The following is an 11,463-nucleotide window of genomic DNA, read 5'->3' as shown; positions in this document are numbered from 1 at the left end:
TAGAAAAGCACCATTCCAGTGTTAGTGATGATCAATCGTGCAGATTACTGCCCACAGGCCTCCAGTTTACAAGCTCAGTCAAAAGCTCAAGAAGCTTGGAGGGCCCCCTGGGAATGTCAGTAGGAGCCTCTTTGGAGGGTTTTTCCAGGTGAGAAATTTCTGTCAGAAGGACTCCTTGGGCCCCCAGCCCTAGGCTCTGTGCCTCCTGGAACCCGCCCCCCCCCCCCCCAGGGCTCTGGTGATCTTGGGACTCTCAATAGAGGATATAAAGCCATCATCGTGTTACGTCAAAATATACTGATAATGACTTCTGCAATTCTTTAAAAATAAACTTTTTAAATTAAAAAAAGTCAATGTGACCCAGGAGTGCTAAGTGATCTATATTCAAGCGCATGACAGAAAGTGGATCAAAACAGAGCTATTACAGAGGGCTGAAGAACACAGTCTGCACCTTCTGCTTTTTTGCCCAATTCTTTGCTCTGTATTCTTCCTCATACAATTGTGGTTTGTGAACTGACTTATGTGTGTGTTAAGTTCATTGCTATGTGTTAAACAAATATTTCTTGTTCATCCTTGCAATTTATTTGGCTGGGTGCATCCCTGCCCTGTTAACAGGTCCATAACCGAGCTCCCCTGACTGCTATCAGCTCAGGTTCATTAATGCAGAGTTGCACCCCGGCAGAGCACAATGTTCCTTGCACTGCAGCTGGTGACAAAGAACTCATATGGTCCTGACCCACAAGGAATGGGAAGAGAAAATGAACTATTAAAATGTTTAACCACTATGCTGTACACCTGAAACTAATGTCAACTGCAATTCAAAAAAAGAAAAGAAAAAAGTGGCTACGCCCCATGAGCACTAACCCTATGCAAGGCACTGTGCTGAGTGCTTGCCTTGCATTATCTCAGTTAATTCTCACTGCCCTGTGCCAGGATTGTCATCTTCCTGGTGGGTCATAGCACCCTGAAGGCAGGGACCTCACTCTGCTCCCTGGTCCACCCCCAGTGCCTACCTGGGTTCCAAAACAGCATCTACTGAATGAGAGTCAACCTTCACTCCAACAAGGAGGAAACCGTGGTTCACTTACCTGAGGAAGCTATCACCACCACGCGGCCTCCCTGAGCCTGTGGCTCCAGGTGGCCTGATGGATGTCGCCTCAGAGGATTCTGTCTGACTCAGGCTCTTGACCTGAGGAGGAGTAAAATCAGTTTGCCCTGAGGCCACCTCACCCATGAAGCCAACTGAGAGAAGCTGCAGTGACACTGGCACACAGCCTCCAGTTCTAGAGTCTTCTTTATGGCTGCAGTCCCCGAACACACACACGCACGTACTTATTGGCCCAGGCTCACAGGCTGGGTTCCCCTAAGCAGACTGTGGCTATTAGCTGCAGCATGTGGTTTAGGCACTGCGTGGACTCCTGTGGCAGAGAAGGGGACAAGCGGGATTCGGCAAAGGAAGCCTGCTGGCCCAGGCGTGGTAAGTGGGGCTAGGACCCCTTGGGGGCTAGGACCCCTTGGGGGCACCATAGCTGAAGAAATCTGGGCAGCGAGTGTCCATGCCAACATGAGAGCATGTCTGAAACTACTCATTTACGACTCAAAAGGAGTGTTTTTGATTGTGATGAAACTGGGGATTATTTTGCTGAAAGAACTGTAAGGAAGTGAGGCACAGAAACTCCACGGCCCATCGGGGTAGGAGATGCGGGAAAGGTGCAAGATGGCAGAGCCCGCGAGGCTCCCTGAGCCTGGGGTGGGGCGTCCCCACCTTCCACAGGGCCCACACGCCACACAGCCCGCGAGGCGGCCCCACCACGTCCACGAAGTGTTTTCTGGGCAGAGCTCTGGAGACACTGACTTGAGACCCTCAGTCCACGTAGTCCCCACTGGTGAATGGGACAGAAGAATGTGTGTATGTGTGTGTGTGGGGGGGAGACCTGAGGGTGGTTACATGTCCTTCACACTGGAGGACAAGGTGGAGAAGATGAACAGACTGACAGCCGCAGTGAGTGGAAGACCAGCCAGGTCACAAGCTCCCCTTTTTTATTCTTACAAAATTATGGCACCATACACACACACACACGCACACACACAATGTATATGCATAGAATGTGACACTTGCCATTTTCACCATTTTAAAGTGTGCGATTCAGTGACAGTACATCCATAACCATCACTATTATCTAGTTCTAGAACTTTTTCATCACCTCAAAATGAAATCCCCTACCCATTAAGAAGTGGCTCCCCATTTCCCCAATCCCTGGCTTTCTGTATCAATGTATTTGCTCATTCTGTACATTTCAGATCAACGGAATCCTATGTGATCTTTTGTGCCTAGCTTCTTTCATTTAGCGTAATGTTTAGAAGTTCACGTTGTAGTGTGCATCAGTACTTCCTTTTTGTGGCTTTATAACTTTCCATTGTGTGGATCTATGCCATATCTTGTTTATTGATTCATCCATTGACGGCTATCTAAATTGTTTCTATCATTTGGCTATTGTGAATAGTGTTGCTGTGAATATTTGCATGCAAGTTTTTGTTTCAATACCTATTTTCAATTTGAGGGTATACATCTAGGAGGAAAATTGCTGGGTTATATGACAATTCTATGTTTAACTTATTGTGGAACTGCTCCCCCCTTTTCATAGATTTTCAGACTCATGAGGCTGGAAAGAATCTCAAAAGTGACTTAGAACAGTGTTCTTCAGACCTTTGGATTTCGCACATTAGTAAAATTACCATCACTATCGCCCTCTCCCCCAAAAGTAGTAGGGCCTGCCATCAGAATGAAGGCCAGCTCTGTAAAATGAATATATTTAGTGTCAGGTAAACTCATTGTCTTATACTTGTTTTTCTCATCTCACCTCCACTATTGGGCCATTTGGGAACCATTTGCCTGGTCCATTCCTCATTCAAAGTCTGAATTCCCTTCTCCAGCTGCCCTCAGCTTGACCAGTCTTTGGGGGCCCATCTGGAGAATGCCCCCTCTCCCAAGTAGCCCTGGTCCCTGGAATGTTCTTTCTCATGAAGAGCTGGCTCTATTCCCAGGGTCTCCCCAGTATCTTTGTTCTACCCTCTGTGGCCTCACAGACCTCACTGGCCTCATTCAACCTGCTTTAGGACTGGGACTTACACCACTTTCTCCTCCCCAAAGGCTCTATAGGGCTGAGCACACTGACGTGAGATCCTAATACCAGGAAGGGTGGAGATGAGGCATTCCCCTGACTTACAAGAGTCTTAAAAGAAATAAAGAGAAAAATCTCTTAAGCTATTTATAGTCAAGTGCCTCCCCTTTAAAAAAAAAAAAAAGTGAACAAGCGGTACAGGCTAAAAAAGTTTTGTTTTGTTGGCTGAATTTATATGAATTCAACATTTCTCTCTGCGCTGGGTGGCAGCAAAGACACCATGGAGAAGAGCTGGACTCTTCATGAGAGTGAGAGATGAGACCTGCATTCAAACTGCCTGTCTCTTGCTAACTGTGTGACCTTGGTGAGGTTCGTTAACATCTGTGTGCCAGTCACTGTATCGGTAGTAAGGGAATTTTAAGGCTGCCTCACAGGGTTATCATGAAGGAGGCAAGTCCACTTACAGAAGTGCCCGGCACACACCACAGGCCCTTGCTCCATAAGTTATCAGTGGAAGCAATCTGAGCATCATCTCATGAGCAAAATCAGAGTAGAAAAATTCATCATTATTTACTATACATTTGGCAAATAAAAATCCTTCAAAGAACCAAGTCCCTGTATTAAAATAATAAAATTGTGTGGTGGTAAGGAACATGGAACACTCTGCAGGGCTGAAACAAAATGTCACCCTGGTCTCTTACCAAAGAAAACAGCCCTGCTGCAGCCTTAGGGTGAGACCAAACCTTACCCCAGCCACCAGCAGGGTGGGGACAAGGTTTCCCTGAAGAGGATAGCCATCCCATGTCTGTGAGTCCTAGGAAAGGGGCTCCAACAGAAACTGGGAACCTAAGAGGGATCTTACACTGGGCAGGAACCCTGAGGAAGAAGCCCTGGGTGGGAGGGACATGTGGTCTCTGCTTTGGAAGGAAGAGAGACAAGTGAACTGGCTTCTGCTCTCTCCCACTACCTGTGACTCTTTGTGTTTATTTCCCTTCCCTCATCCCTGAGCTTTAGTGAATCATTGTACAGAGATTGGTTTCTCAGCTGAGGAGCTGAGATTTAAGGCAGGGTCTAATTCCCTCTTAGGCTGCATATTATGGAACAGTCCCCTCAGGCCAGTAGGAGCCTGGCAAGCTCTCTAGAACTATTCCAGGAGACATGCCGCCCGCCCCCCCACCCCCACCAACTGCTCAGGAAAGGTAACTCACCACCCACCTCCCCAGTGAGCAGATTTACTAACCCTGGCCCATCCTGCAGAATTCTGTATCAGCTTTATCAGGGAAAGCATCAGCATTCACCTTACGTGTTGCATAGGATCTACTAGTTAATAAGACATGATTATCGTGCATGAAATTGACAAGGACAGATGGGCATGAATGGTGCTATACAACACCTTCAGTCCGGGCTGCAGAATCTTCCCAGCATGGCTTCCAAGCCTTCAAGAGGCACCAACTTGGCAACACAGGTCAGTGTGGACGTCGCAGCTGTCTAGTCTGGGCCTGGCCTGCATGGTGGTGTCTTTGGGCAGCTGTAACGCAAGAGCAAAGTAGACAGCTTTCCTGCTTCCTCTCTGCCTGCTGGACCAGGCCCTGTGACTGGCTGGAAGGCCTTCCTGCTTCTTTCTGTCCACCTTACTGGGAGTCCCAGTGACACAAACACCTAGAGTCAGGGTCTTTGAAAGGAGGGGATCCTCTGCCAACCCTTGCATCTGTAGGGCTCCGATGCCAGGAGAGCTGTCTAAGCTGCTGCTAATTCTGGCCAGAAGCTGCTGCTTCTGGCTTCAATTACCCGGCCACCGCTATATAGAAGCAGATGGGAGAGGGAAAAGGGGATTTCACATAGGCAACCACCATGGAGAGTTCTCACTTCTGCAAAAACTCCACACAGTGTGAAAAGGACTTTCTCACCTTCATCTGATCTTTGCTGATCCTCAGCACCTTGGGGAGTGCTATCCTTTGTAACCAAAAGGGAAACTGAGGCTCCAGGAGTGAAAAAAACATGCCTGATGTTACCCAGTAAGAAGTGGCTGAGCCAAAACCCATGCTAGGGCTGACACAAGAACCACGGCTCTTTCCAGGACGAAAAACTGCTTTGCACAAGTCAAAGGATCAGAAATCAGAAAAACAGGCATCTAACTTACTCTTGATGATATTCAATCCACAAATATGATATGCTGCCTGCCTTTGCACATACTATCCTTTCTCTTCTCCACTACCCTTTTTTTTAGACCAGCTCGAGCTCTGGCCCCTTCTGTCCAGGCCAAACCTGAGCCATCACTGATGACATTTTCTGAGCTGTGAACTTAGTACACACATTTATTACAAGACTCCTCACACAATGCTGCAACGTTTTATTTACGTGTTTGTCTCTTCTAAGATACTGTGGGTTCCTTGAGGGCAGAGACAAGTGTTTTCATCTCTATATCCAAACCATCAGCATGGGGTAGGGACAGGATAGCTGGTTAAATGTTCAATAAAGGAAAAACTAAACATCTTCCTTGTAACTAGCCAGCCTCCATGTAATAGTCTGGCGCTGAATAAAGGAGGCGTAGCCTTCCCCTGGCCATTGGGGGGCAGGGCTTGGACACCCAGCAATGCCAAGCAGGACACTGCACTAACACTGGAAAACAGTGCCCTCCCCCCTGCAAGAGGGAGCGCCCTCCTAGCATCTCAAAGTCACGGAACCCGCTCACCTTGTCTCACTGTCAAGCAGGCCCCCTCTGCAGAGAGCTGCAGGGGAGAGAAGCAGCCATTACCAAACACTCCTGGCTCAAATGAAGTCCTTGAGCATCCCCTTGGCCCACTCCCAGGGGCTGTGAGGCCTCATGGCTGCCACTATCCCAGTCAAAGGTTCCCTGCTGGTGTCCAAGAAACCCATCTTGCAAGAGCACCATGAAAGAGCATTTTGTAATTAAATGTGTGGGAAATGCTACAAGCCACGTCGCTCCCTTCGAGCAGCCCGAAACACATCAGCCTCCTGAAGGTTCTAAGATGTCCTGCAGCAGACAATCGTGTGACTGGGCTGCTAAACCTGATCACAGAGTCTCATGCCACATTTTCATATATACCCCTCTTTGTTTTTCTTTATTAAAAGCCTATTAACATCCAGTGGAACTAGTCTTCCAAGAGACAGAGTTGGGAAAATGCTAATGAAGGTCATCAAGCGAGGGAAACACTGCAGAGGATAATAGCCTCCTGGAGGCAGGGACACATGTGAAGTGAGAAGGATCACCAGAAAAGGGATTATGGCCCAGAAAAGGTGCCAGAGGTCTCTCACTAACCAGCACAGAAATTGCTTGGGAGAAAAAGCCCTAGAATTACTTGAGTCCAGTGAAAACAATGAGAAGCATCCATTCTGAACCTTAGTTTTCCCATTTGAAAAATGGGAATAATCAGCCTTGCTCTGTCTGGGGTCATCAGGAATCATGGAGGTTTGCATTTGTAGAAAGCTGACACCCAGCATAGCTCTTGCATATTGTGGGCATTCAATCAAACTTACCTGAGTGGAGGCTGCACAAATACTGAGCTTATGAAAAGAACAGGACAACAGCGAAAAATTGTCACGGAACCTCAAAGCACATAACTCAAGGGCCATCTATTTCATGGGCAAATGGCCCTAGGCCTGTCCATAACCCTTGAAGATGTGAGTTCTTTAAATCAGCAAAAATCCCTGGGGCTTCTAGCTCCAGGACCCTCTAGGAGTCCATGGAAAAAGCACAGGCTCAGAAGCCCACCAGACAGTTCTAAGCCAGCTCTGCTCCTTCTGGGTATGTAATAGGCATGCAGCTTCGCTCTTCCATGTCTGTTTCCCCAGTGTGCAGGATGGGGTTAAACGGTGCTGGCTTCCAGGGTGGCAGTGAGAAAGGATGACACTGAAGTCGAGCTGCCACACACAGCAGATGCCCAACGGCTGTCTACTTAAACAAGGCTGGGACTTGAGGAACAATTATAAAGACGTCTGTCAGGGATGGCTAAAATGAAATCTTTTCTCTCCAATCATGTGGAAAGTTGGCTTTAGCAAGTGGGAGGATGAAGGAACAGCACCAACTGGATTGACGGGCAGAGGGAGAACACGGTTAGGCTCTGGGCAATGTGAAAACAACTTCCTCTGAAAGCCGCTGGAGCAGGAATTGGTGGCTGGCAGAGCTCATGGTGAAGATTAGAATTCTGCGAAGGCTGCCATCTATTGGGTCCATCCCACCGACCAAGTACTTTATGAAACTGGCTCCAAGCTCCAATTAAGAGGCTATGTAACCCGTCCCTGGCTACACAGCTGGCCAGTGCAGGGCTGGACTTAAACTCTGAGCCTTAGCCCAGAGAGCAAACTCTTTCCACTCCACCATGCTGCCTCACGAGGTTGGAATGGATCATCCGTTCATGTCTTTTCTTGCATGCTGATGTCCTCAAGGGTGGGGACTGGCTCTGGCTTGTCTTTGTATCCCCGACACCCAGCAAAATAGAAATGTGGCAAGTGTTGGATGTATGAATTACTCACTTGAAAACACTTCAAAAAGCTACTACATTTAAAAGTCAAAAGTCCTTCTGATTTAACATGGTAGAAAACTACATGGGCTGATGCCCTTTTGAGAGACATCCCATTAATGGGGTTTAGAGGAAATTCCAAATTTTCTGCTTCTTTGTCTAGAAAATGTGAACACTGAAGTCCTTCCATAATGCATCGGTCTTCTGCTCCCACTGAAGTGCAGAAAGCCCTACGGTGAGCAGTGTGGACTATCAGAGCATCATCTTGCCTGACCACAGATGAGGAAACTAATGGCCGGAAAGAAGGGGTCCCTCAAGATCATTCAATGAGCCTCCTCTTTATTCCTACATAAAAGGCTACCTTTGCAATAAAGAAAAATGCATTCAACATACACGCCCTACACTCCTGTTGTATGTTGTATGCAGTAGGTGCAGTTAAGTGCTAGAACAGAGTTATATGCAAAGCAATAGTGGCTGGAGGGGCTGGTTCTGTGTAAGGAAGTCAAAAAAGGCTTCATTTGATAGGTGACTTGGACTGGGAGAGACAAGTTAGAAGTTTTAAGGGAAGACATGACAGAGAAGGCTAATCTCCTGCCAAAACATGCACTGCTCATCTAGGTATACAATCGTTGCTGTGAAGCCACTACCTGAACAAAGACTACACTTCCCAAGGTCCTCTGCATCCAGGGGCCATGTGACTACTGGTGACCAATGGAATGTGAGTAGGAGGGGCCAATAGAATGTGAGCAGTTAAGAGCCAGGCAGTTAAGAAATGGCTGTGCCTTCTTCACCATCCCTTTCTCCTTCTGCCAGAAGCAAAGAGTCTGAGGCCCCTGAGAACAGCAGAGCCACAAATGAAAGGAGCTGGGTCCCCATATCACTGTGTAAAACCACCAGGCCAAGCAGAAGCAGCCATACTGGACTTTGTATAAGAATAAGTCTCTACTGTGTTAGTTTGTTACAATAACAAGCACCACCAACTACTATGGCAGGGAAGGGAAAACGGGTGTTCTGGGCAAAGAGAATAGTGTGACCCAGACACAGGGTGACAAAGCATGGCGTGTTTTAGGGAATGGGGAAGAGCTGAAGGTGGCTGAAACACAGGCTGTGTGAAGACAGTACTGAAATTCAGAAAGCTCACACTGGTAACCACAGGAAGGAGGATCATGTACAGGGATTATTTCCAGGGGCCCTAGTATTGCTGGCGCTGCTCTCAAAGGAAGAATGGAAGTTGTGAATGGTTTCCTGTAAAATTTGTCTCTCACGTCCCTGTGGAAGAAATTGAAAACAGACACAAAGTCTTGTTAAATCTTTTAACCATTAATCCAAATGACACAGTGTTGTTAATGCTCAACTCATACTTCAAAAACCCATGGGCATCTTGGGGAAAATACATGACCTAACCGAGAGAGTATCAAGTTTAATAAAAACACTGAGTCAGACTCTCCTATAGCACCCCAATCACAGCATGTCAAGGGCTGGAGAGGCCCTGGAGATACAGGAGTCCAAACCCCCAGAGACGAGGACGGACTGCAGAGCCCAGGAAACAGAACTAACTTGCCCTGGGTCACACAGCCTGAAATGGAGGTCTCCGCCCCTGCCTCACTGTGCGTCTTCCCAGCCCTCAGATTTCCAGGGAATTCAGTGACATCCAAACTTCTTTCTGCTACAGAAAGTCTGAATGGCCTTACTTTCCCTTGCTCCAAAGAAGTCAGTAATTCATTTTCCATCCTATTCCTGCTAGACCTCCCCCACCTCCCCTCTTGCACACACATTTTGAGATAGGAAGAGGGGAGATGTGGATATTCCTTTAAGTACAGAGAACATCTTCACTGAATACCTGGCCATGAGCCAGTGATAGACAGGTTAGGAAGAGAGACGGGAATAAAGAGCCTGGGTTCAAATCCCGTCTGTCTCATTTACTAGTAGGGTGACCTTGAGCAAGATACTTCATCTCTCTGGGCTAAGGTTTCCTCATCTATAAGAAGGAGATAATTATAGTACCCTAAATAACAGCTGCATCAGACCCTGTGTAGACAGCAGGAGGTCTTCAGGTCCTGCCCTCAGAGGGCAGTAGTGTGGATTAAACATATATTTTGAAAACCAACCAAGTCAATGTGGTCAAATGTAAAGCAAATTAAAAATGAATACTCTCTGGCAGATTGTTCTCTGCCAGGAGTGAAAAGGAACAAAAAAATGCATTGAATGAGCCCAGACTTCATATTTTCTCTTCTTTCATTTCAGGAACTCCCCATATCCTGAGATGTCCCTCTGCAGACTCCCAGGTGGTGACCTCTAGCACTGATATGGCCTCCAATACACCAGAGAGGGCAGTGATTAGTTTCCCTTCAGGCCAATCCTTCCAGGTCATTTTAAATAAGCTAAAAAAATGCTGTCAGAATCCCACCAACAGAAACCTGAAGGCTGCAGGGCATAGGACAGAGAAGCAGATATGGGGTCAGAGGACCCTGAGTCCCCACTCCACTGCTCACTAGTGGGGACATCCCAGGCATGACTTCCTGCTGTGAGTATCTGTGTCTGTAAAATGGGGATAATGTTACATGCTGGGGCTGTGCTGAAGCTCAACCTCAGATAATGTTATATGGTGACACTGTGCAAACTGTAGAGAAAGAAAAAAATAAATAGGAGGGGTGACAGCAGTCATTATTAAACACGGCTTTAGCCTTAATTGCCTGAAAAATGAGGTCAGGGCCAGACAGGGTTCCAGTATTCTCTGCCTCCTAACCTTAGGTGGGAGCAGTGGATGATGAAAACCATAATTGGTCCTGCATCCTCAACTGATTGAAGATGATAATGATAATTGCCCTTTAAAAACCCGTGTTTGAAAGCACCTGCCTGATAATACTCAAAAGGAAAAAAACGGCCATTCATAGAAGAAAAAAGTGTTCAGTCTACCTAATAGTTAAAGAAATGCAAATTAAAATAAGGCACTTTTTTTTGGCCTTTCATATTAATAAAAATGATAAAACAAACCAAACTCTCACACCCACAGCTAGCGGGGATGCTCACTGGCTTTTTCTGGAAAGTAATTTAGTAAGTGGTAACATATACCTTGAATTAGACTCTCTGACTCTGCAATTCTACTTTTAAACATCTATTTGAGCAGATAACTAGAATGCCTTATACACAAAGTTGCCCACTGCAACACTATTTATAGAAAGTTTGGATATCTACATATCCAACAAGTAGGAATTAAAAAAATAATAATTTTAGTACATCCATGCAAATTTACTATATTAAAATGAGCTCTTAATGACATGGGTAACTGCATATATTTAATGTTAAATGAAGAAAGTAGGCTGTAAAATTATATATCCAAATATATCTCAGCCACATAAAGAAAAACATTTGGCACAAAACACTGCAGAGCGATCTTCCCAAATGTGAACAGCATTGGGGTCTGGGTGGTTGGATCGTGATTTCTTTAAAAATTCACCTTTGGGGTACTGTGCAGATTTAGTAAAATGAATATGCACTGCTTTGATAATCACAAAAAGTGGGAACAGAAAGAATCAATCAATGGCGTAGGACCAGCTAAAGGTGAAATGAAGGTCATTATTTCTGGGTAACCTTCTCCAACATACATAAAACTGTGTGAAACTAAGAAACCAATAAGCAGACTTGTAAATATATCACAATTTGCATACTAGAATGGGTTATGCAGAAGTTACATGGCTTGCAGGCTGAGGGTCGATGGTGCTTTACTGATTTTTTTTTAGGGCTGAGCCAGGTTTTCAGTTAATATATATATATATTTTTTTAATTTAAGTTAAAGATGTTCAAACTTTTTTTTTGACCGTGTAAGAAATATTTTATATCACAACCCCATTACACATAAA

The 11,463-nt window shown here is 46.0% G+C and overlaps 1 protein-coding gene across 1 annotated transcript in view; it reads right to left on the bottom strand.

Moving 5' to 3' along the window:
* Positions 1 to 5,457: 5,457 nt before the first annotated feature.
* The window catches only part of ANKS6 (ankyrin repeat and sterile alpha motif domain containing 6), a 46,374-nt gene continuing 40,368 nt past the window's right edge, over positions 5,458 to 11,463 (bottom strand). Inside the window, exon 15 of the mRNA XM_016146295.2 lies at positions 5,458 to 8,872. Coding sequence (XP_016001781.2) covers positions 8,768 to 8,872 — 105 coding nt within the window. The 3' untranslated portion in view covers positions 5,458 to 8,767. The remainder of the gene's footprint in view (positions 8,873 to 11,463) is intronic.

The sequence above is a fragment of the Rousettus aegyptiacus genome, unplaced genomic scaffold (assembly GCF_014176215.1).
Source record: "Rousettus aegyptiacus isolate mRouAeg1 unplaced genomic scaffold, mRouAeg1.p scaffold_m13_p_3, whole genome shotgun sequence".
In the NCBI taxonomy this organism is placed as follows: Eukaryota; Metazoa; Chordata; class Mammalia; order Chiroptera; family Pteropodidae; genus Rousettus; species Rousettus aegyptiacus.
The sequence above is the reverse complement of the archived record's forward strand: the minus strand, read 5'-3'. Positions and strand labels throughout refer to the sequence as shown.